This window comes from Ictidomys tridecemlineatus, chromosome 9, assembly GCF_052094955.1.
Source record: "Ictidomys tridecemlineatus isolate mIctTri1 chromosome 9, mIctTri1.hap1, whole genome shotgun sequence".
Taxonomy (NCBI): domain Eukaryota; kingdom Metazoa; phylum Chordata; class Mammalia; order Rodentia; family Sciuridae; genus Ictidomys; species Ictidomys tridecemlineatus.
Window position 1 is genome coordinate 104,337,299 of NC_135485.1, and position 27,564 is coordinate 104,364,862.

At 32.9% G+C, this 27,564-nt stretch overlaps 1 protein-coding gene across 8 annotated transcripts in view; it reads right to left on the reverse strand.

The window, feature by feature from the left end:
* Rap1gds1 (Rap1 GTPase-GDP dissociation stimulator 1) overlaps positions 1 to 27,564 on the reverse strand; it is a 145,998-nt gene that overhangs the window by 102,821 nt on the left and 15,613 nt on the right. For all 8 annotated transcript variants that reach the window (XM_040293068.2, XM_005338562.2, XM_078021893.1 and 5 more), the window contains exon 2: positions 14,968 to 15,075. In XM_040293068.2, coding sequence (XP_040149002.2) covers positions 14,968 to 15,075 — 108 coding nt within the window. The remainder of the gene's footprint in view (positions 1 to 14,967; positions 15,076 to 27,564) is intronic.

The following is a 27,564-nucleotide window of genomic DNA, read 5'->3' on the forward strand; positions in this document are numbered from 1 at the left end:
ATACCATGTCTTTTATTTCCTTGTTAATTTTTTAACCTTATTTCTGTAATTCTAGTATTAACTAAATTCCCTAAAAACCCACATCACCTTACTTCTAAATCTTCTGATACTAAATGATTCTAGCTATGTACTATTTCATGTTCCCCAATTTAAAAATAGTTGTCATATTATTAAATATGTAAACTGGTATCACTACAAATCCAAATTTTATAATCTTATTGGACTTTCAACATTGTTCAATAATCATTTTATTCTGTAGTCATTTCCCTTCATATTTCCTAAGCCAGTAAATCAAAACAGTTAGTATCTCCCCATCACTGTCAAAGATAATGTTTCTTGGTAATTCAGAGTGTAAATATTTTGTTCCTTCACACCTCGACCAGCCTATGATATTAACTGATATTAGCCTATGATCCTTAACTCTTGTCTCAGAAAAACATGTCCTCCTCTTCATGGATATTCTCCAGTCTATCTTTCAGACAACCACCACAATTTTTAGTGTTTTTCACTTGCTTTTCTATGATATTAGGATAGCATAAAATGTCCTTTCATAATTTGATCTTTAATGCTTTCAAGTTTTCATCTCTTGACCCGCTCCTGCTAGCAACATCAAAGTTTTGAGTTACTTACTGAAATATATTTTTTTCCTACCTCAGGAATTTTCCACACAAGTCCTCACATTTATGTAGCTCAAGTACACTGTACTTTCAAAATTCAGCACTCCTTGTTCAGGCTTATCCAAATACACACCACAATGTAACTGTCTCCCAATTGTCAGAACACTCTTAGTAGTGAAGGACCCAGGAGTGGATGAGATCACCCAAGGAAAGTGTGTTTTTACTGAGTCCCTATAGAAACTGTAAGTTAGAGGATGCAAATCATCTTCAGTAAACTATCTACTAAGAAAAAGAGTGAAATTAATAAATTATCACAACTAAATGTTATTGATACAGTTGTATAAACATGGAAATGCTCACAAAAAGGTAACAGGAGCTGAGCTTTTAAGGACAATAAAATATACTCTCAGCAAAAAAGGAAAAAGATACATTTCACAAAGAAGGAATATGTGAAAACATTAAAGAAATACCAGCTGAAGCTAGAGGCCTTAAATTTGTAATAGCAACATTCTATATAACAGGGCAATTCTGGGGAGGTGGGCAGCAGCCAAATGCTAAGAAGCTGTAAACTGTCTCAGATTTGAAGAAAATCCAGGTAGAAGGAGAAAGAAAAGAGTACGCTATAAAATACATATCTAGTGATTAAGACTCAGAAGACAGGTCATTCTCTGTGGTATTCTGAATCTTATAACCATGAATGGATCCAGTTCTCTATTGCTACAACACTTTGTAATTGGCTCCATTATACAACATATTATACTGTATTAAAACTTACCTATTATTTATCTATGTAAACCACTAAACTCTCTAGAGCAATTAGCAACTAATGCACAGTGGTACCCAATTAATGGTAGGTGAAGAGTGCATCTCTGCCCTTTCAAAATTTATAACTGAAGGAATGAAAAATGCATACACAAACAATAAATATATATTGATATAAGCTAAAATAGAAGAATATACAAACTGCTATGGGAATATTAAAGATAAAGAAACTGAATTATATTTATTGATGTTATTGTAGCTGTAATTGCTTTTAAAATAAAAGAGGATCAAGGTTATAACGAGACTGCCTTATATTTTAGGAATTCTCTTATCAAAAATTTTGAAGTCAATAATATATTTTTGTAGAATTACAAACACGAGTTCATGCAAGGACTAAACTTTACACTTTGCATTAAGCTAATCAGGTTTTAGATTATATTTTTTAAAAGCAAACATATGCAAAAAATGTTCTTTAAGCCTTTAAAAATCATTTTAGAAAATTACCTTGTCTTTATATTATCACTCCCACATGCACATCAGAAAGAAAAGATGATCAATCCATAACTAAGTTATTATGAGCCAAATGAAAACATTCTGTTTGCTCCTTTAGTACAATAAAAAGATATGTAACACTTAACTAGGGGAAGAGAAAATTATAAGAATCTAAAATGAAAATTTGCCTCACAGAACACTGTGTGCTAAAATCCTGGATTTTGAATTCATATGCCCCTATCAAAAAAATTTTTTTTAAAGATTCTGACTTTTGTAGCCTCATTTTGGCATTTATTACAATAAATATTAAAAAGTAGGTCATGAAAAAAATCTCAATAAAACCAATTATAGACTTTTGTGCAGAAAATTCTAATTCCAATGGCCCTTTTCAGTAGCAGTTATCCCAACATCTAACTATTGTACCATACCATTCATTTTGATATTTCAATAGAAATGTATATTCTATTTGCCATAGTCAAATCTGTGTCAATTTGGCTGGGCTGTGGTATCCAGGTATTTGGTCAAACATTTGTTCTGGATGTTTCTATGACAGTGTTTTTGGATAAGATTCACATTTCAGTCAGTGTTTTGTCGTTGTTGTTGTTTTTTATTTTAGTTTAGTTTAGTTTCTGTAGTCGTAGATGGACAGCATGCCTTTATTTTATTTTTATGTGGTGCTAAGGATCAAACCCAGCGTCTCACACATGCTAGGCAAACCCTCTGCCACAGAGCTACAACCCCAGCCCTCAGTCAGTACATTTTGAGTAAAGCAGATTTGCCCTCTACAGGTGAGTGGGCTTTATCCAATCAGCTAAAGACCTAGTAGAACAAAAGACTGGCAAGTTAAGAGAGAACTCTTGAACTGCAACATTGCTTCCTCCCTGAGTCTCTAACCTGTTGGTCCACTCTGCAGATCTGGGCTTCCAGGCCCCATAATTGCATGAGCCAGATCCTTAAAATAAATATTTATTACATACATCCTATTGGTTCTGCTTCTCTTGTGAACCTAACCAATACACCACGGTTCCTACAGGGGAGAATCATCTTAGCCCTTCCAGAAGATAATATTCCAGTAAGAACACAAACATGCCACAAAGATTTTAGGAAAGCATACTATCATCCTTTGCTCTACCATCTTATAACAGCACTCAAGTGTCTCTTTGTCATGATATGAGGGTCAATGAAGGAAATAAGGGAGCCATAATTCCAGTAAGATTTTTCAGGAATGTGGCAAAGTGTTACTAGAAGTTTTGATATAATAAATCCATGAGAATAATAAAACAAAAAATTTTCAAGACAGATAAATAATGGGAAACTTACGCCACAAGTGACCATAACTGAAATAGCATGGTGATAGCACAATAAATAACAGATTAATGGGACAGAATAAAACCCAGATACTGATGCAATTATATGAAACTATGTGGTCAGTACAGGCTAAAAGGAGCCTCACTAACTAACAAAGAATACATTTTAAAACACATGATACTGGGGATGGGGTTATGGCTCAGCGGTAGAGCGCTTGCTTAGCATGTGTGAGGCCCTGGGTTCGATCCTCAACACCACATAAAATAAAATAAATGTATTTAAAAAACCACATGATATTAAGAAAACTGAATGTCTAGGGGGAAAAAATAGATCCTTACCTCATACCATATCAAAATAAACTTTTTGAACATAAGTAAGTAAATAACAAGAACATGTATACTTTATAAGGAAGCTTCCATTAAGAAAATTTATTCAATAAATTTTATTATTTCCCCAAATAGCTCATTTATAAATTCCAAAGTCTACTTAATGACAAAACTTTGTTTTACAATGACAAAAGAGTACTTAGGAAATCTGAAACTTAAAAGGTAAAGAGGAAGGTATTAGACTATGTAGGAAAAGTATTCTGGAGAAAATACAACTCATTTGGACTTTCAAGTACAATACTAAGTAAAAAGTAGCCTAATACTACTCTTATCTTCAGGTTCAAACACCAATAATCATTAGAGAAATGTAAATTAAAACTACACTGAGATTGCATCTCACTCCAGTCAGAATGGCAATTATCAAGAATACAAGCAAAAACAAATGTTGGCAACAATGTGGGGAAAAAAGTATACTCATACATTGCTGGTGGGACTGCAAACTGGTACAACTACTCTGGAAAGCACTATGGACATTCCTCAGAAAACTTGGAATGGAACCACCATTTGCCCCAGCTATCCCACTCCTTGGCATATACCCAGAGGACTTAAAATCAGCATACTATAGTGTACAGCCACATCAATTGTTCATAGCAGTTCAATTCACAATAGCTGAGCTATGCAACCAACCTAGGTGCCCTTCAACAGATGAATGGATAAAGAAAATATGGTTTATATACACAGTGAAATATTACTCAGTCATAAAGAAGAATGAAATTATGGCACTTGCTGGTAAATGGATGGAAATGGAGACTATCATGCTAGGTGAAATAAGCCAATTCCAAAACACCAAAGGCCGAATGTTCTCTCTGGTGTGGGTGCTGACTCACAATGGGGGGTGGGGGTTCACTGGATTGGACAGGGTGGAGTGGGGGGAAGGGAGGGAGGATGAGAACAGGCAGGACACTAGAATGTATTGGACATAATTTTCCTATGTTCATATATGAATACATGACCAGTGTAGCTCCACATCATGTACAACCCAAAAATGGGAAGTCATATTTCATATATGCATGATATATCAAAATACACTCTGTCATGTGTAACTAAAAAGAACAAATAAAAAGGAGTAAAAGAAAACAACAAAGAATTACAGTAAAGACACTGAAAACTGTTCAACTTAATCTACATATTACTACACTATCTTAAAGCATCAAATTATAAGTTTCTGTTGAGAAATTTATTATTCAAATATTAACTCATTTCTCATTCATTATACCCAAAGGTCAATTTACATATTTCATATTCTTTAACACATTCCAATACATACTGGGTGCTGTAATTTGAATACTGTGTTTCATGATTTAAGTGTACCCCCCAAAGGTTCATGTGTTCAAATATAGTCCCCATGATAAGGTATTAAGAAAGAGGAAACTTAATCCACCTATAATGTGTAGAATTAAGGCCTTTGGGAAGTAATTAGAACTGAATAAAGTTATTAAGGTGGAGCCCCAATAGTTGAATCCTAGAGGCTTTATAAAGAGGAGAGAGATGAAAAGAGACACATAAACATATGCATGCTCCCTGACTCTTGGCCATGTAATATCAAACCACCTTAGGACTCTGTCACCAAAGCTATCCCCAGATGCAGCCTCTTGGCCTTGGTCCTCTGTAACAGCCAAAATAAACCTGTTTCATAAAGTAGCCTGCCTCAGGTATTTTATTAATGAAAAATGAACTAACACATTATACCCTACCCAAAGTCCAAGTGCTGAAACTTAATCCCCCAAATGATAGTTTTAAGAGATAGGGATTTGGGGGAAGTGAGTAGATTTATGTCATTATAAAAGAGACTTCTTTGTCTGTTTCTGTCTATTTTTCTGTTCTACCTCCCATCATGTGAGGATACCACAATCCAGGACCATCAATGAAACATGGTACCTCACTAGACTTTATACCTGATAGTGCCTTGATCCTAGACTTCTCAGCCTCCAGAATAAGGAGTAAATTTCTATTATTTATAAATTACTTAATCTGTAGTATTCTGCTATAGCAGAATGAATTGGGTTAGTATTTATATTAGTTTCCCCTTACCAAGAGGGGATATGTTCTAACATCCCTAGTGGATGCATAAATTATTGATACTAGCAATCCCAACATATATGCACATATGGCCCCCCCAAAACATAGGTACCTAGGATGAAGTTTAAGCTATAAATTTGGTACAGTAAGAGACTGACAATAAAATAATAAATTATGTAAATGTGGTCTGTCTCTCAAAACATCTTATTGTTTTAGACTAACTCTTCTTCTTGTGATGAAGTGACATGATATGTGATATACAGTTAGATGAGTTTCAGCTCATGTTTTCCACTCATAAAACTAATGCCTTTTCCATTTTAATTAAGCACTTATGCACAGTGCCCAAAACTTAGTGTGTCCAGTACAACAGCAAAACTAGCATGAATTTCTTTTTCCATCTGCACAATTTTATGGACAGATTTGTTCTTACCATGAACACTAGCAATCTCAGCATGTTTTTTTTTTTCCTTGAGAATTTTTGACTTTTCACTTAAATGAAGCATTTGTACCTTCTACTTTGCATATTCAAATTGCCAAAATCAGTAGTTTTGCACTTTGGGGCCATTAAGTAAAATAAGGATTATGTGAACAATAAGTACTGCAGTGCCACAAACAGTCAATGTGATAGACAGTTGATCTGATAACAGAGACAGCTATCAGGTGGCTATCAGGTGGGTACATGTACATCATAGATATGCTGGACAAAGGAATGACTTCATCTGCGGCAGGATGCTGTAAGACATCATACTTTTCTAAGTGTTGTAAAATACGAAACTTATTTCTGAAATTTTTCATTTAAGATATTTGTATTGCAGTTAACCACTGGTAAAGATGGGAGGGGGACTGCTGTACTTAGAGAAATCAGTTAACTTCAATCAGTAAATCAATATGTAGCCATACTTTTATTATAATTAAGATGCACCAATGAAAAAAATACATATGTAAATAAAAGGAAGATCAGATATGAAGAGAAAGGGACATAGAGGGAGGAAGATAGGGAGGAGAAGAGGAGCTATTAGGAAATGAAATCAGAGTAAACCATGTTGTGTGCCCCTATGAATGTCACATGAACCCCACTATTACATATAATTATAATACATTAATAAAAAACATTAAAAATAAAAGGAGAGGGCTGGGGTTGTGGCTCAGTGGCAGAGCTTTTGGCTTGCACATGTGAAATACTGGGTTCTATCCTCAGCACCACAAAAAAAGAAACAAACAAAATAAAGATATTATATTCATCTGTAACTAAAAAATTTAAAATAAAATGGGAAAAGAGGTTTGAAGCCATAACTATCTGTAGATGCAGAGTTATAAGGAACCATAATGACACAATGTTAGGAAGACACAGCAGCACAAACCCATCATTTCTTCCCTAGAATAGTTTAAAATGTACTCCTTAGAGATAGTAAATGAAAGCTGGAATTATAAATACTGATGACAATTTTTTTTTCAGTGTATATGTGGTGTATAACATGATTTCAAATCACAATTTTTCTCTTATACATTTAATCTATGCTGAGAACCATCTTCCATTTTACACTGCTACAACAGAAGATCTGAGACTGGGTAATTTACAAAGAAGAGTGCTTGATCTCCTTGAATTCTGGAGCCTAAGAAGGATGTAGGACCCTCATATGTCATAAGCTTTCTTGCTACATCATCCCAGAGCAAAACACAAAAGGGCAACAGAACACATACAAGAGAAAAAAGGGGCCAAACTCATCCTTTTACCAGGAAACCATCTCATGATGAACTTCGGGAAACATGTTCAAATTATAGCAGGAACACAAGCAGTTTTGCAAATTTAGTAATTTAGACAGCAAAATAACACTCATTAGCTAAAATTAGCAAATTTAGATCCTCTATCAAGTCTACAATCGCTAACCAGGAACACCAGTGGAGGCTTGCCTATTAGAGACTGCACATACTAAGATCCTTTTTTCCTCTCATGAAGTGTATGCTTTCAAAGCATTATCAGCACCTAGTATCTCAGTTATTTCTTGCTTTTATTATTAATCTCATAACCTGTAAGATTTTCAAGATGGTATTCCTCATTATCCCAATCAGATTCAAGCCTTTCCCTGCTACCTTTTCAACAAACTCCCAGATATATATTTGGATATAGTCTTCTCTTTTCTGCTTCAGAGTAAGCATACAAAATATAATTTGGATGCTCTATACTGCCTCTTCCTTAAAATCTAACTCTAGAATAATAAATTTAAGGTTCTTACAAAAATATTCTCTTTTGATGAACAAGCCAATTATATTGTATATAAATACAATTATTATAATTATTTTGCTTGTAAGTTGCATTTTTTTTAACACATCATTCTGGCTGGGTCTACTTTTAAACCCACTCTGTTCAGCCACTACCTATAATCTAGAAAATGCTGTCCTTTAAAGTGTCAATTAGAAATAAAGCATTTACTGAATTTCACTGAATTTTAAACAAGAGATTCAACATAGAAGCAATATTGCAAAAAACTATCAATGAGATCATTTACATTTTTTATACTTTTTGAAATGTGGCACCTAGTTTAAACTTACATCTCTCCAAATTCACACTAACCTTACTTCAAATGTTCAATAGTCATGTTGGAGCATGCCTACTATAGTAGACAGAATAAGCTTGGATAATTCTTCTGGAAGACTACAGTATTCCCTGGGTTATTCTATGTTTAATAATGTTTTTCTATAGCATTAATACTTATTGAGTTGCGTGGTTCATTACAAAATTCCTGTTCCTTGAGTTACCTGAAAATTCTGCTAACACATCACTATGAAGAAGTCTGATGTCAATCTAATTTTCTTTTCTTATTTAAATAATTTGACCTTTTTGCATAGAGGCCCTGAAGATATTTTTCCCATTAAATTATTGTTATTTTTAAAGTCAGCTTTCACAAGTATCCTTTCAATACATAGATTCAGACCTCCATTTACTTCCAAGAAATTTAATTTAGGGATTTTTTTGTTTTGTTTTGTTTTTCAGGCAAAGGGATGGTGCTGGAGAATATTATGCTAAGCGAAGTAAGCCAATCCCAAAAAACTAAAGGCCAAATGTTTTCTCTGATTAGTGGATGCTTATCTGTGATGGGGGTTGGGGGGGTATGGAAAGAATGGAGGAACTTTGGTTGGGCAAAGGGGAAGGTGGGGTTGGGTTATGAGGATAGATAGGAAAGCTGGTGGAATGAGATGGACATTATTATCCTAGGGATGTACCAAATGGGGCATCTCTATGCCATGCACCATCAGATAATTGAAATGTTGCACTCCATTTGTGTACAATAAATTGAAATACATTCTGCTGTTATGTACAATTAAGTACAACAAATAAAAATTTTTTTAAAAAGTTAGTTTAAATATTACCTATATGTCATTGTTTTATCTGTCTTCTTAAGGACTCCAATTGCAAGTATGTTACATCTTTTTGACTGTCTTCTATATTGATCATCTCTTATCTTTTGTTTTTATTTATCTACAAGGTTCTGATTTTTTAGTTTCTGAGTTAAGGGTTTTTATTTTTCATATCTGTGAAGACTTGTTTAAGGATGATGTTTAAAAGAAGTCATGATGTTCTGTTATTGATAACTGCTTCACAGATGATTCACCTTAGAAGTAAAAAATTAATGGCTAAAATGTTTTGATTCTTTTCCTTCTTTTATTCTCCATTTTTCCTCAGAACATCTTTGATGTATGTCATCTCAAATTTCCCATTCAGTATATAATTTTAATTTTCCTTAACTGTAAAACAAGTTATATGCAGTAAGAATAAAGATTTGAGATGAATACCTAGGGTTTTTGTTTGTTTCAATTCAGAAACTCCCATTTCTAAACTGAAACCCAAGGGCGTAATGAGTGTCTTCTGATTTAATGGTTCTTAATTCTTCAGAACATGTAACCTCCCCTTCTTGCTTTTTGTCACCAAGTACACAAGAAGGAATGACTCCTATCCCCAATCCGATGTTCTCCTGACCTGGCATATGGGATCCTATGTATCTTAGGCAGCTAAAACCCTAAACTGGCATTTGGGGTCGTATGTACTTTAGGTGGCTAATACCTTAAACTAATCTAAGGCTAGATCTTAGAATTTCTCTACCAGGGTAGGAGCTTACCTGTCTACAGGCAATTTTAATTTTTCCTGAACTTCTGAATCTCCATTCCTCCTCCTTTTTTTCCATGTTGTCATTGTAGTTTTGACAGAACTTTTCTAGTGATTTCTAAAGCTGAGTAAGCTAGATTTGAATATTTTTTTATTCTGACTTCATCATGTGAGGCTTGTTTATTAGTTATAGTGAAGACATAGGTTATGCTTAGTTGGGTTTATTTGGCTGCTTTGTTGATCTGTTTGCATTTTGAGAGAACGTGGAAAAATTCAGATTTAGGGGGCTACCACTATTACCTGGCAAACCAGGAGTCTCAATTTATCAAGAACTGTCAATGTATTTTAGTTAATGGCTTTAGTTGAGAGTTTTATATATTCTTAAAACATTATCTTTATTTGGTAAAAACTGAATCCTTGGTAATGTATCACCAGCACTAGTGATCAGCCTTCATGAACAATGAACACAAAGACTAAAAGAGGCATACAATACCAAAAAAATGTAAAGCAGGTAAACAACATAATGTATTTGGCCTGCAAAGGAAATACAGCACTTCTTGTGATGCATTTAATAACTTTAGGAAAGAAAAATCCATTCCATATATCCCTATGAAAAAACAAAGTGAAATATAATCTTTCTTTTCTCCAAACAGCAGCAATATTCCACATTCAGTAACTGCAAATTTAGCATGGCTATTGAAAAACAGTTCACAAATTTCAAAGTTCCTTACTTAGGAAGAAATAACAGCTACCTGGAGATAAATCTTTCAAAGATATTAAAGGCATAAAGCAGACTATAAGAAAATGATGATGGTTAGAAAAGATACATGGAGTAGTCCACAGGAGCAGCCCGTGTACACAATTATGATGCTTAGGACTGCAACCTAGGTGGGAGCAAAAGTCAATACAACAAATAAAATAAAAACTAAGGACTAGGAAACAACTTAAGGGCTAGAAAATAAATTAAGAATTCTACAGCTACGTGAATACTATAAGGTGAGGAATGTGAACTAGAAATTAAGCTCTTTTTTCTTTAAAGAGAAGTAAAATTATAAAGAGAAGTAACGCTGTATCACAAAGTTGTTCTACAAAAAATAAACAATTACGTGATTCTTGAATGAACTAAGAACTGTCATCAGGTGAGACCTCAAAAAAGTTAAGAAGTTAACATACTCAGGAAAATATGACTAAGGAAGACAATCTATTCTCCAGGAAGAATTTAAAGCTGTCCATGATCATGATGTCACTGCTTTATAGTTCCCCCAGCAAAGGGAATTTGGTCTCCATCCTTTAAAATGGAGTAAAATTAACAGAATTTTTCTTATGAATAGAGCATTAACTTTTCTTGCCTTTGGGACTTTAATGTAAGCTACTCATTTTGCTCACAGGGTGACCAAGATTCCTACTTCTAAGGCTACCTCCTTTCTAAATGCTTAGGGAAGACAATAGGTGGCCTATTGTTTAAATTTTCTAAGCATGAGATAGTGTAACCATGCTTGGATTTAACAAGCATTTACTGGGAATCTTCTAACTATAATCTGAATCAAGAGAGACTAGAATAAACAGGCTGATTTCTTGGCTGGTGGCCCTCATATATTTACTAAAAACATTTTCAAAGTGAGATGTGAAGTATTTATATGAGTGAATGTATGCCTCATATTAATTTAGATCAGAGATTTATACAAAATGCTTGCTTAAATAAATATTGTCCACAAAATCTAGTAAGTATTCAAATCTTCTAATTTTTGTGTCTTATGATATAGATATCATATTTAATGAGAAGGAGGGAAAGTAAGGAGGAAGGAGAGAAGAAAATCACTGTGAAATCATATATCAAAGTGAAATTTATAATTTCAGACTATGTTCATTTGTAATACACAATTCAAACACATTAAATTCACATGTAGATATTTGAAAATTGTTTTTCTTTCAGAAATATCCTATCCAATGACAAGTTAGATTATTAAATAAAATAAAATTTGAAGTTTAGATTTATATTACACATACATTACCATTTTATATTTGTATAAAATGGAGAAATTTTTGATCAGGTGCAATTCTGATGCAAACAGTGATATTTTTAGTCAAACACCTGGCACTAGGAAGAAATATGAAACTAGATAGCTGTAAAAAGGCAATATAGCTTCATCTAAGTTAAATCTAAATGTTTTATAATTTTACATTTAAGAAGATTGAGTGGCAATGGACCAATCATTTTACTTAAGAACAACTGCAGAGAAAGAAATACCTTACTAGTAAAGCCCTACCTTTTATGGTTTAAAAGCCAGATGCTAATTTTATAAAATATATCAAATAAATATATCAGTCTATATGTCAAGGGAAGAAAAGGCTTATCATTTTCTATTTTAAATTTTTTTTTTTAGTTGTAGAGGGACACCATATCTTTATTTTCATTTATTTATCAAACCACAGGGCCTCACACATGTGAGGCAAGCGCTCTACCACTGAGCTACAACCTCAGCCCTCATACTCTTCTTTAATAACAAAACTCTGAAACCATGTTAAAGAATAAGCAAAATTTAAGACATAATAACACTGAGCTCCTTAGAGCAACTTCTTATTCTATAAATTCAGAAAAAAAGCCTCACTTCACTCAGTATAATTTTTGTTAACTAACAGTTTAAATTCAAACTATGGATTCTGCCACAGCAAGCCAAATAACTTTAAATCTGTTTCTTCTTGAACTATGACAATAGCACCTACCTCTTGAGACTACAGGAAAGATTAGATAACAGAGACCCTATCCCAGGGCCAACACACAGTAGGTGCTTTAGTGACAGATTCAACTCTTGTCAAAGACTGAAAATCTGCACAAACTTCCTCCTCTATCTCATTCTTCTGCATCAGTAGTCTCAGACATAAAAACATTTATAAATTTTGTTTCCTATATAAGAAGATGTTTCTTTTGCTGTCTCCCTGGGAAGTCATTAGTTGAACCAGTAGTTTTGTTTTTATTAACACCTTATGGTTAAATGGCCTTAATATTTGTGATAAACAGTTTTAGGACCATTTTCAAAAATGGAGGTTCAACGCATAAGCCTACGGTAAGCCTGAAATTCAATCAAACAGTTACGCACTTCTCAATTGTTCTTGAATCTGTTCTTTAAAAAGCTATAAACTTTTCCTTCCTTTTTTCCCTTCATTTTCCTTTTCATCTCTCTGCCTTCTTATCTCCTCAAAGGAGAAACAGCAACCTTCCACATGTGACCAAGATCACTTAATTTCCTTCAGCTTCTAAAGCAAATGATCCATTTACAATCTTCTTTTTCCCTAACATACAAAAAAATAGGCACTGAAAACATGAAGTTATTAAAAAAAAATCCTCTTCAAAAGAAAAAATTTGAATTACTTAATTTTCTTAGGCTTGTTGTTATTATGTAAAATTGCCTACATAGGCACGTGTAAAACTTGTTATGTGATATATTGTATCCACATCAGGGCTATTCAAAGGAACTTTCTATGAAAAATAATATTTGTTTTTGTGGTATAATATGAATACAGGGGTGCTTCAACCCTGAGCTATTTCCTTAGCCCTTTTTATTCTTTATTTTGAGACAGGGTCTTGCTAAGTTGTCCAAGCTGGCCTTAAGTTTGTAATCCTCCTGCCTCAGCCTCCTGAGTAGCTGGGATTAAAAGTATGTACTACTACACATGGCAAAGGAACCTAATTTTTAATTTTATTAGACATAAATAGTCACATTTTTACTACAATGGACAACCAGCGTTAAGACACTCCTTTCCTTTTTTGTTACCTTTCTCCAACCTTATCTACATGCTGTTATTGCACTTGATCTTAGCCAAAAGGCCGAGAAGCGATCTACATGCTATATTGAACTGTTTCAAACTCTTTACTAAGATTAAATAGCTTGACAGTTACAATCTCAAAAGCAAAGAGAATTACTAAAAAGCAGTTTTCAAAGCTAGTTTTAAAGTATGTTTCTTTATGAAGAGTACTATAATCAATCATTTTAGATTTTCTAGTCATAGTTTACTAAAAAAGAAAAAAAAAGAAATAACACACATGTCTGAGTCCCTGAAATTGAAACCTAACAATATATACTCTCCCCTGGATTCTTTTTCAGCTACACAGTTAGTGCCACAATAACAGAATGGCATAATTACATACCAGTACAACTAAGCAGAATTAAGGGAACAAACGTTTCATTTTATACCTGTCCTATTCACTGTGAAACAAAAATTAGTGAACAAAAATATAAGTCAAAAGTAATAATTCAATGTGTTAGTCAATGAAGAATTATGCGATTTCTATCTCTAGTATTATTTACCCCAACACCAAATACCAAGCCTTACTTTAAAAGTTTTAAAGGTTGGTTGGTTGGTTGGTCTGCTTATTTCGTACTGAGTATTGAAACCAGGAATACTTTACCTCTGAGCTACATTCCCAATCTCTGTCTTTCTTTAAAATTTTTTATTTTGAGACATGGTCTTTTTAAATTGCTTAGGGCGTCACTGAGTTGCTGAGGGTTGCCTTCCAGATCATCACTAGGATTATAGACATGTGCCACCACATCTGGCTCAAGGGATTTTTGGTTGACTGCTGGTGGTTCTTTCCAATTAAATCTATGCATACATATTGTTGTTGTTATTGTTAGGTACCAGGGATTGAACCCAAGCATGCTCAAACACTGAGCCACATTCCCAGCCCTTTTTAATTTTTATTTTGAGACGGGGTCTCACTAAGTGGCTTAGGGCCTTGCTAAGTGCTCAGGCTGGCCTTGAAATTATGATTCTCTTGAACCACTGAGATTACAGACAAGGGCCACCATGCCTGGCTGCATACATGTTATTTTAAAATAAAATTATTCTAAAAGGTAGACCATAAGATCTCAGGAAAAAACTGTTAAGTGTTTCAAGCTCTCCTTTCTGATTCTCCTTTCTCTTCCTACATATAACAAAGTCTTTTTTTAAAAGTGAAAATGTAGGTGTTAAAAAAAAAAACTATGATCCTTATCTGTTGGGAATAAAATAATAGCCTCACTCTGAGACTGGCATAAATGTCATTACCACCAAATCAATTCCTCCTTTCTCTGCCTATCAGTTTGGCTTTGAGCAGACTGGGGGTGGGGGGTAGGTAGGAGGAGGAAATATTTAAAACAATCTCAGTATTCAGGGATAGAATTCAAAAGAATTCAAATTATGTGAAAACAAGTTATGTGCTTAACTACATACCAATTTTTGAACCACTGCTGATGTGATTTTTGTTGTTGTTTGAAATTTGAGTAAGCATAATGAAACTTACTGTTTTGAGCCAGGGCTTGAAGCAGACAATCCAAGCATCCTTCCAAACTATCTTCAGTCCTGTCAACAGCTGTTATCTTCAATTTCTTTAAGGTATCACTGAGATTATCTGTTAATAGAAAAAAAATACAAGTACATTTCACTAACCTTATGACCACCATACTACCTAAGATTCCTATTTGAACAAATATATCAAATTATGGATTGACGACAAAAAGTGCATTTTGCATTATAAAGTTGCATTCTTCTTCTAAATTATATGTTGGTTCCTCTAACCAGATTCTCAAAACCCCTTTACATTATTAAAAATTACTGAGGATCCCAACAATATTTCATTTACATTATTTCTATTGTTGTTTAAATTATTTTAAAAAAATCAAAACTGAAACTTTCAAAGATTTACAAACTAATCCATTTAAATATAAAATTATAAACCTTATTTCATGCTAACACAATTAGCATTTTAAATGAAAAACAACTGTATTTCCAAAACAAAAAAGAATTTAGTAAGAGCGATAATGTTTTAAAAGTTTACAAATTTCTCACATGTGGTTCAGTAGAAAATAACTGAATTCTTCTATCTGCTTCTATATTCAATCTTATTGTTATTTTGATTGCATAGATGGAAAAAATTCCCTTAGTTTCACATACATGCACAGTTGGAAAACAGGACATTATTTGATAGCCCTTTCAGGTAATTATGGATATTCTTTGATACTATACCAAAACTTGATAGGTGCTAGTTTTTTAAAAGTTAGTTGTCATGTGAAATCTCAAACAATATCCATGAACATTTTCAACTGTTAGAATAAAATCCATTGTCTCTTAAGTTTAGAATCTTTTATGCATAAAAGACAATGTATTATCATGCATTAGTCCTTTAGAAAATTGAGTTATACATCTTCTAATTACTGACATGTTTGTCTCATTGTACTATCTCAAAATCTCACACTTGTTGATATTAACACTACTCTATTTCTAAAACAACCTTAAGTATTGAAAAGATGTCAAGCTTAAGGTGATGCAAGTTTTCCGAAATTCTGGTTTTCTCCTGAAAACTTCAGTTTAACACCAGCAACAAATACTACCAAGGTTTTCTTCCTTAAATGATAAACTGAATTTATTTATTTGTGAAAAAATGTCTGCCAAGCCAAAAACGAATTTGTCAATTCTCTCAAATAAAAAATGATATTCTATGGGGAAAAAAGTACTTCCATCAGTTAACAATTCAAAAACAGCACAAGTGATTTTCTTCACAACTGTCAGTTTTCACAATGCAAAGATTATGCACCCTTCCAATTTTATCCCACAGAATATTTTAAAAATGCATCCTCAAAAGGTTTTGAGGTTTTAAAATATATTTTTTCCTACCCAACCAGGGATATTCTTCAAGTAAAACTGGTATTTTTCTTTTAATTTTAAGTTTATAATAGAAAAGAATATAGTAACTACCAGTACAATCCAGTGTTGCTACCCTGATTGATGCATACTAAAGGATCAGCAGTTTTTTAAATCCATAATTGTTTTTGCACCATTGTCAGTGCAAATATCAACACAATGAAAAAGACAAATAATGTTCTAAGCAAATAGTTCTGACCTCAACGGTCTCAAAATAGGATACCCAAGAACCCCGGGTTTGCTGTTTTCACACATCTCTAAGTAAGGTACACATTTTAATAGATTTCTGTACATTGATAGCTCATGACAATTTTAAAAATCTGATGGAATTCTATTATAAAGGAAGAGAATTTTTGAATCTGCTTTTTTCCCCTGGGAAAAAACAGATTTAAAAATTCACATCAAATAATACTAACATCCTCTAGTTATGCCTAGTAAAGTCTCTAATGTAGCAATCCTACACTGACTCTTACTTAAAAACCTCATGCTATCATTCACAACCAAGGTTAGTATGTTATATCCTTAAAAGGACCAGACAGTTTTGAGAAACTGATCTTTTTCTAAAGAAAAAGAAAACTATATCCACATATATCTCTTATCCCTTATAAGCTAAAAGAAGTCGTAGGACATCATATTTCAAGTATACTTGTTCATTAGTATTAAGCAGATATTAAGTTGATTTTTTAAATGTATAACACATAAGTTCATATTTTAAAAATAAAAAGAGTAATTATCACAACACTGATGAAAATTAAGACAATGTAGCCAAATGATAGCAATTTATCAAAACTATCAGTCAAGAAGTTATAAAATCAATGGGCTACGGATTAGCTGATTGGTAGTGTGCTTGTCTTCATGCATGAAGTCCTAGTTCCATTCCTGAACAGTACAAAACCAATCAAACAAATACACAAAAAGTCTATTGAATATTTTTCTATGCTTTAAATGTACTGTTTTATCTGGTCTGCACAATAAGCCTAAGGTAGAATATAAGTGTATCCTTAATACTCATTTTACTTGTCTAAGCACTGCTTATTTGATCTGTACAAAACTCTAAGGTAGACTATACTAGTATTTGACTCCTTTTACTCTTATACAGTTTATAAAGGGAGACATAGGAAGAGAGATAATTTCTCCCCCAAATCACACAGTTAATAGAAAGCCAAGATTCAAGGTAAATCAAAGCACTGACTGCAGGGTACATTCTCTTAACCCATATGCCCTACTGTTTCCCTTATGCACTTACCAAGTACCAATTTGTTAATTACCATATTAGATTATACTAGAAAATATTTTGAAAATAAATATCTAAATGTAACACGTTACATTTATGAAGAAAAATCAATAAGAACGGTTTTAACGAAATAATTTAAAATTGCAAAATACCGAGTAATGTAATATGTTAGAGTCATTCAATAAACATGAATTCACTGATTTTAAAATACTGTTTCCATGGGAAAAAGATTACTTCTAGATAGAGAAGAGGGGTGGGAAGGAAAAGGAGGGAGAAGGGGAATTGCATGGATGGTGGAAGGAGACCCTCATCATTATACAAAATACATGTATGAAGACGTGAATTCGGTGTCAATATATCTCATATACAGAGATATGATTAATTGTGGTATAAGGGTGTATTAAGAATTGCAAGGCAATAATAATAATAATAGAGCTCATGTAAAAAATAAAGAAAAAAGAAAATGCTCAGTTTCAAACATAACCTTTGATCCTGTTTTCTCTCTGCTATCTCCTACTAAGTAAAAATGTCTCCTTAGATATTTCATCACCATGACAAACTGAGCAGGTCCCAGATTAAATTTATCATCTTCTCTCTAATTTCTTCTCCCAAGTTGCTTTCTAATTTATCATAAGTACCTCTATGCCCCACCTTGCAGACAACCTATATGTTGGCACCTGGTGTCTTTAATTCATCCCATCCTCAATGCTCTGAGCTTGATATCCCTATCATCAAGTTTCAGTCTACCTGTCATCAACTCAGAGACCAACCAAGCACATTCCACCTGTAGTCTTCTCCCTTTTTCTTAACCCTCCAGGGTCACTCCTAACATATGTACCCAACCTTCACAACACTATTCACAACTTGTAATTTTAAAATATTAATTGTTAATATATATTCCCCTACTATAATGTATGGGCAGTTATTTATCATAGTCACTGCATTACACCTATCACTGAGCACACATAAGGTGTCCACTAAACATTCATTACATGAATTGAGTGACTAAGGAGATAAACTCATTTTCAGAAAGGGTCTAGGTACTATCCTCTGTATCACATACTCAAGAGTCAAAAGTATTCCAATAGGGCAAGAATGGCAAATGTTACTTGTTAGTACTTACTGTGCACTCCATAGTATTAGAAATAGTCTTAGATTTTAGGATAGGAAGATATCACTAAAGTTAATTTGGGCATTTAGGAGTATAAAATATTATAATTAAAATCTACATAAAAATATTCATTTAAAAAAAATTCCTAATCAGTAAAAATGTAATCTAAGGAAATAATTATTCACCTATTAGTCATATGAAAACTTTTTAGGGATAGTTCATTAAATTCCTCATTAGACAACCAAAGCCATCAACAGAACAAATTTAATATAGTAGTTTAAATGAACTAACAGGTCAGTACCTAAAAGAAATTTTACCATGAATCTATTTATTAAATAGTGTTAGAATGTTCCATATCTTGATTACAAGAGTACATCTGTCAAAAGTCATCCAGTAGTACATTTAAAATCTATGCATTTTAGTGTATGTGACTTATATCTCAATTTTAAAACATCATATTGGAAAATAAAATGAATAGGGGAAAAATTCCTTTCTCACTGGCCTTAAGCTTCCCCATGGAGAAATTTCTGTCAGTGACATTCCTAGCCTTTTCTTCCTCCTTCCTTGACAATTGCTCCTCCTGCCCCCTTCCTCGGAAGACGAATAATTTATGGGATTAAAAAATTAAGAAGAAGGTTGATGATGTAATATGCACCTGTAGTCTCTGCTACTCAGGAGCCTGAGGCAGGAGGATCACTTGAGCCCAGGAGTTTCAGACCAGTCTGGGCAACACAGTAAGATTCCATCTCAAAAAGTAAATAGATGGATAGACAGATGAAGGATGAAGAGACAAGATGAAAAGCTCTGTTCCTTCTAGATTTCTATTCTTTCAAAAGGAGCAAGAATTTCCGTTCCTCCCTACCTTTGGCTGTCCAGCTGTGCCAGTGACAAAACTGGTAAATATGTAATTCAGCAGTGATCAGCAATTCTATATGACATACTAATATATGATATGTATCCATTTTAAAGCAGATATTCTAAATTCTAGCAAATGATTCCTTTGCTTATAATTCCAGTGTTCTGAACTTGGGTAAGGAACATAGGGCATTTCCCCCCCTTTTTAAGGAATAACTTTTGGACTCCTCCAAACCATGACAGTAAATTTGTCATGAATCCGTACCATGCAAATTATTTTTCACCTAAATCTGTATTTTGCATTTGCTTAATTTAAGATACTAGAACTGTTCTAATGAAAATTTCTCAGCCTCTAGCTAGCAGTGAGGCAGTAAGTAGAGAAAGAAAAGGATAATGTCCATGGAAGGTTTCAACATAAAGTGCTTTTCCCCTGTTTTAAATTTTGTAGGGCTTTTCGTTTGCTTTTGCAATGCTGGGGCCTTGTGCATGCTAGGCAAGTGTAGCTCAATCACTGAGCTACACCCCCCAGTCAAAGAAGTATTAATAACAAAAACAAATTATGTTTTCTTAAAGTATCTCTTTCCAGGACAACATAAGACTTGACTTCAAGCAAAGTTGATTTGGTCATTAATTCCGAGTCCCCTACTTCTTAATTGATTAATTGCTTCTAAAGTCACAATCTAACCAAGTCCTCTGAAACTCATAATTTCTCTAGCCAAAGTCTAAAATGATCTACACACAAAAACCAACAGATTTTCCTCAATCATTTTATTTGGTATTTTTACAGCAATTGCGATCCTCCTTTCCATTTCTGAAGCACTTTTAACTTCACAAATGCCAGTCTCTGAACACTTTTGTTCTTGGACATCTTCACCAGCTTCCCTTCTCTTTCTTTCCCTTTAATGTTAGCATGACCTCAGTTCTGCCTGAGTAACATCACATACATCAGAGTGATGATATATTTCCTTCTGTCCCTCCTTCCTATATCCAGCTGGACAGACTACTTGCTTTTATCTACTCATTAATATAACGAATAGCCACAGTTTAGGCCTTGTTACATTTGGCTAAAATCTGACTGCTGGTAACTTCTAATAAACCTGGTTAAGTGTTTTCCAGAAATCCTTGTTAAAGATACAGCTATACTTTTCTACTAGAAATTTCAAAGAACCTTCCCAAGCCTTCTTCCCTTTCATAATACTGTATGATATTAAGCACCAGAGTCTTTTTATTTTCAAACTCTCTCGTCTCTAAACCAGAAACTGAAAATTATTCATTAGTCAGTGTGTGTTTATTACCATCAAAGGGTTTTAATAAGACCTAAATTTCTACAGTTATCAATTCCTCTCTTAATATCAATCTAAAAAAACTGATTGAAAAATCAGGCTATTTTAATATTTAATAACTTGACTGTAAGTAAGATCATCAAATGAACTTGATCATCACCATCATCAAATGAACTTGATTATAAGCAAAAGACTGTTCGAAAGGACCAGTTTCAATATAAGGTAGTGTCATGGTAAGTTAATAAATCTTTTAATTCTTTACGTTATCTGTGGTATTTTCTACTTCATCTTCTTGACATCAACCAGAAATGATAGCTGTATTTTCAAAGTTGTTCAATCTACAATATAATGTTTTAAAATGTTAATAAACTCTTATCATTTTATTACATGCTAGGTGAATGGATGAATGGAAAGGTGTGTGTCATCTTTGGACAACTACTTTATATTTAATGATTAAAAACACACAGGAGCTGGGCTCAGTGGCACATGCCTGTAAATCCCAGTGGTTTGGGAGGCTAAGGCAGGAGAGCCACAAGTTCAAGGGCAGCCTCAGCAACTTAGTGAGATCCTGTCTCAAAATAAAAAATAAAAAAGGTTAGGGGATATGGTTCTGTGGCTTAAGGGTTAAGTGCTCCAGGTTCAATCCCCAGTGCAAAACAAAAACAACAACAACAAAAAAAAAAACTACCAAAGTTAGCAAATACAGGATAAAAATTGCTAACTGAGCTTGTGAAAGTTCAAGGTCTATTTAATTCCCTCTTCAAACATCACCATTCCCCACCTAAATCTATAGCCATTCACTAATAGCAAAATACTTTAAAAAGAGATTAAAGATTTCTTACTGTTGAAGCTAATATAATTTTTATGTAACTATCTAGTAACAAACCTTTCCTGACATCATTATCCACATCAAATGTAAAAGAAAAATTATTTCTGTACTAATGTGGTTTTCAAACACCTAGAATGTAATCAATACATTAATGAAGTAATTTCAAAGTGAATGACATTAAGTCAATTTGGGGCACCTGGCTTAAGGAGATAGAAATAATAACAACTTCCCATGAATATTATATTTCACTTATCTAAAGGGTTTGATATCTGACAGAGTGAAGCTATTTTAAAAACATTGTCTTGTGAAGTAGGAAAAAATAATTGTTTTGTAAGCAAGACAAGTAGAAAACACTGTATTTAAAAATTGTGAAATATTCAGTTTAATTATACTATAATTCAGTTTCTATTTATTTCTGTTTTATATACGTTTACAGAGATGGTCCTAAATCAGTCTGAGCCAAAAATCTTTTAATAAATTAACCTAACTTCTCTTCCATTAAACTGTACTACATGTAAGGGAAAACAACTTTTATTTCTTTCCTTTAGGGAACTTCTCCTAGCTGAGGAAGTTAAAGACCAAGAATGGAATTAAGTCTTCCCTGATTATTACATCCTCCACCCCCCCCTTGTTAATATAAATTTTAAATTCTCTAAGTTACCTTTTAAAATTAGAATGAGTACACAAATAAAGAATAACTCAGAACCTTTGTCTACCTTCCCAACTTCTTCTACCCATCCAGGCTAGAACTTCAGAAACATGTCCTTGCCAGAACATATCACTACTCTTTCAAAATCTACAGTGGTTTACTACTGCCTAATGCAAACTGTGTTTGCATAAAAACCAAGAGCTTCAACTAACATTATACCCTCATCTCTCTTTGTCACACATTATGCACATCAGTACCACTAGGTGTTTTCCCAGGCACCCCTCCATTTTTACAAATGTGCAAATTAATTTCTTTCTGTTTAAAAAGTCTCTCTGTGCATTCTCCTCCTAATAGAATAACTATTACTCTGCAAAGTCAGTGAATAAACACAAATTCTTACATGAAACCCTCTGTTGTTCTTGCAGTCTGATCATACCCTTTCTTTTCCCATATTTTGTTTATACCTAAATTATAACACTGATTTCACTGTTTTCTACATTACTACAAGCATTCAAGTCAGGGTTCACCATAACCAAACAACTCACAGACAGAAAATGTAGCAAATTTTAGAGTTTAAAAATGCAGTCCCTGATAGTCCATCTGGGCTTCAGTTCTGGCTCCACATTTAACCTGTATAAGTTTAGGCCAGTTTATTTTGTCTCCTCACAGGTAAAATGCAGATGACAATTCCATGTATTACATATAGTACATTCTATAAATATAAATTTAAGGCTTATTAACAAAAGTGGTATTCATGGTATGCTGTCCCAACAAATGTTAATGATTATAATCAGTAAGAACTTGAACTGGATTTGTATCTTATTTTCATGTGTGAATGAGGCCTATGATATAAAGAAATGCAATCAAGAAGATAACTTTGTGTTGCCCCCTTTGTCCCACTAAGCAGTAATAAAATTTGTTCTGAAGTTCAAAACAAAGTAAACAATGCAGATAATATCTACCTTGTCAAGTTGTTGTGAAGATTAACTGGGCTTATACATATAATGCTCTCAAAACAGACTCTAGTGCATACAGTAAGCTATTAACCAATGCTGATAACTGTTGATATAATATTAATAACTGCATCACTGTATTACTCACTACCTCCCTATTGTGTTGTCTTCTAAACAGCAGGCATTCAATAAATGATTATTGAATTAAATGGTGACCCAAAATTGTACATTTAAATAAGAAAAATTTAACAAGATGTCTATTACCAATTTTCTTTTTTTAATGTTATTTAATTTGTTTTATACATATACATGAAGCACAATTAAAATGCATTAATGTGATATTTTTTCCCCTTTTTGCCTGGTCTTCTTTCCTACTTTCTCTTTTCACCTTCACTAACTTCTCCACTCACATGTCAATGAACTAATATTTTCAAGCTTTGATGCTTTTTTTTCTTCTTCTGATAATCATGTGTAGATATACAGGACTTTGGGGGAGTTTTGGATCCTAATATACATCTTTTCTATATCTTCATTTTTTACCTCAATAATAACTCCAAAATAATCTATACAGCTCTAACTCATTCTTTTCAATTATTTGAACCATATTCCATGGTTGTAGATAGCACAGTTTATTCAGCCCTTTACGTATGTAGTTTTTCACTTTCTTTTGTGGCATATTGTTTTGATCATTGATCTGGGTCTAAGTATTTTTAATTTTGCCTGATCACTTTCCAAAAAGGCTGAATATTTAATTTTCCTTTCAGCTACGCATTAAAAGTATTTTTTTTCTAAACCTTGAGTATCAATGAATATTACAGATTTCCACTTCTTGACAGTCTGATGGGTTTAGACTGCTATGTAATTTTTATTTTAATTTCTACTTCTTTAACCATTATAAATGTCAGTATCATCTCGTATTCATTAGCCTTTTGAATTAGCTTTATTTAAGTGTTCATTCACACCCTTTGCCTAGTGCTCAGATAGGTTTGTCTGTTTCGTTCTTATTGTACAGTATAGATATCAATCTTGTCTGTTATCTATGTAACTTTTTTTTCTAAGATCTATCATTAATCTATTAGTTTCATTATTCCTCTTTCCCTGCAATTTTCTTTTATAGCATCTGGGTTTCCAGCTACAGTTAAGAAAAGTCTTTTGGGCTCCCAGCAAATTGCTTGATTATCTTTCAATATTATGATTCTTTTACTTTTTATGTCTTTGATTCACTGGAATTCATTTTTACATATGGCCTAAGACTGGAGTATAATTTTATTTTCTGTGTCAAGAGGTTTTAATACTCCGTTCTTTTCTTGCTAAATTAAACTACTACCTTTGCCTCTTATATACAGAAATATATTTCTGAAGTCTCTTCATTCCAATGATCTTTACCCATTCTTATGCTAATATCATATTGACATAATTACACTGGCCCTATCTCATGTTCTAGTATCTGATAAAACTAGTCCTGACACCACTTTCTCAGCTTTCTTTGCTATTCAGATTTTTTTCTCCAAAATCTTGCTGATGAATCACTTTAGATCATTTAAATCATTTCATCTGGGCAATCCAGAGTGAACAGTAAATGAATGACTAAAATACCTAATGAACAAATAAATACTCTCTTGGATTATATTAATTTTGTATTTTAAGTTTGAGATCATTTGCATTTTTCACTGTTAATCTTCCTCTCTTCCACATGGATGCATTTAATTTTGTTCAGATCTTGTTTGGGATCTCTTAATAATCGGAATCTTTCAGTAAAATTGTCTTCTTGCATACAGATCCTATAACTTCACTGTTTATTCCAACATATTTTAGAATTTTGCTATTGGTGAGAATTATGAAATTTTCCCATTATGCTGGGCATGGTATCATACCCCTATAATCCCAGCAACTCAGGAGGCTGGAACAGGAGGATTGCAAGTTCAAAGCCAGACTCAGCAACTTAGCAAAAACCTAAGCAATTTAGAAAGACAGCGTCTCAAAATTAGATAAAAATAAAAAGGGCTGGGGATGTGGCTTAGTAGTTAAGCATCCCTGGCTTCAATCCCCAATCCCCAGTACCAAAAAAAAAACAAAGAAGAAAGAAAAAATTTTCCATTTCTTTGTGTAGGTAGATATGTCTAGAATAAAAAAGAGCAACTGTGTACAATGATGACATATTCAACCAATAATCAAATTATCTTATAAATATGAATCGGTTTGTTTTAAAGTCTGCTAAATTTCCTGTGCATACAATTATCTGATCAACAAATACAGATCACACTTTCACTTATATTAGATATATGCTTATGTTAAATAGGAAAATAGTTCCAAACTCTATTATTTCATACAACATTAAATGATTTAGACTATATTTAATAAAGAAAACCTTCACTTCTGTTCTTAATACCACTGCAACTCTCCATACATTTCTGAGGATTAGTTAAAATAATCATATGAACACAACAAAATTAGAAGAAATGAGTTTTTCTTAGCAGCTAAAAAAGGTACAAAAATCATCTCTCTCTTATTTGCTACTGCACTGTAGATGCTTGCTGTCAAAATACCAACCAGAAAAAAAAAAACAAAACCAAAAGCTCAACGAGTACTTAGAATTTAATAATTTATTATTACCTTCAAAAACTATTGCTTGGTCACTGAATAAAACCTTGACTATTAAAGACTGAGTATGAAGCTAATGTGGATGGGCCATTTTCTTTCATTAGTTGTCATAATTAAATTTCTCAGAAGCACAACCTAACATAAATACTAAATATGTTCAGTGAACTCACACACACACACTTTGGCAAAAATGTATTATTCAAAGTAGTAAATGCAATGTTTATTTTGTAAGACAATTCAAGCAGTTCTTGATGAATTAGGAACTATTAATAATATTTGAAGAGAAAATTCAGAGCTAGAAATTGTTCTACTTCATGAAAACTCCCAACTTATAAAATTTCATTAATCTTACATTCTTCACTTTTATCTCAAAGTGTTTATTTATCGATGACTTTAACATGTAGTGATACTTATGTAGGAGCCTTGCTTTTGATGTGGCTCCCAGAGTGCAATGACATTTTAACTCCGTGGCCATTCCCGTTATGCACACATGCATGCACTGGGTACTTCTTTTTCATTCCACAAGCTAATTATAAATGAACATACCACATTACTTACTTCTCTTCAGACAAGAAGACTAACAAGACTTCATAAAATATAAGGGCTTAGATGAATTTAATTGACCTCTCCTAATAAGCAAAGCAGTATGAATTCTATGTCAAGTGACTGTATTCCAAAACTTAATTTCATAAATAAGTCCATAAATTTAACTTAGAAATGATTTTTATTCTAAATTTTCTATACTTTTCATTTTGGTGTTTTTATAGTTCTAGGCATATACAGTAATACTGTTAGTATATTTCTACTATTAAATGGGAAATTCTTCCAGGATACCTACACGATTCTCTATGGTAAAAGCAAAATAAATCCTCAGTTACCATTCTTGCATATTCTATTAAAAATTATGATACAAATTGCTGTGATTGAGAAATATTTTAGGGGTGGAGATATAAGTCAGTGTTAGAACACCTGCCCTGTATGCACAAAGCCCTGAGTTCAATCCACAGCACTACAATAATAATAATAATAAAGAAAAGACACATTTTATTAATATGGCCTATACTAAAAATAATGACTTATTTCATTATAAGGTTTCTTCTCTAATTATTTCAGAAGTCTGATAAAAACTTTCTTAGCAGTAATTTTTCATTTATTCTTAAATGGAGTTAAAACTATTTTGGTTTAAATAAGAAACACTGTATGGTATTACTTGTCATGTTTGATTAGAGGGTCAAAAGTCTGATAGAAAATCTTCACAACTACAGTACTAAACCATAATTCCATAAGAGCAAGATACAGTTTGTTAAATTTTATTCTACATAGTACCAAAAGATCTTTTCATTTGGAGCTCAAGAATTATTTCACTGTTTTACATACAACATAACACAAATTACTAAGAAATTAATACACTATCATATTTCTTAATCACACAGTGATTCACAATGAAATTCAGGTTTAATTAATTATTTGTCTGAAAAATGACTAAGAAAAATATTTGGATGACTTATTTTCCTCAACAGTGGAAAGATTTAGTATACACTCACATCAAACAGTGGTCAACACCTAGGATATTATAAGCCAACTTAGAAAATCAATATAAAAAAAATCAACAAAGCTCAATAGAATATTGAATGATTTTAAATGAGACTAAGAAATATACTGGAACAATGTTGGTAAAAATGTAA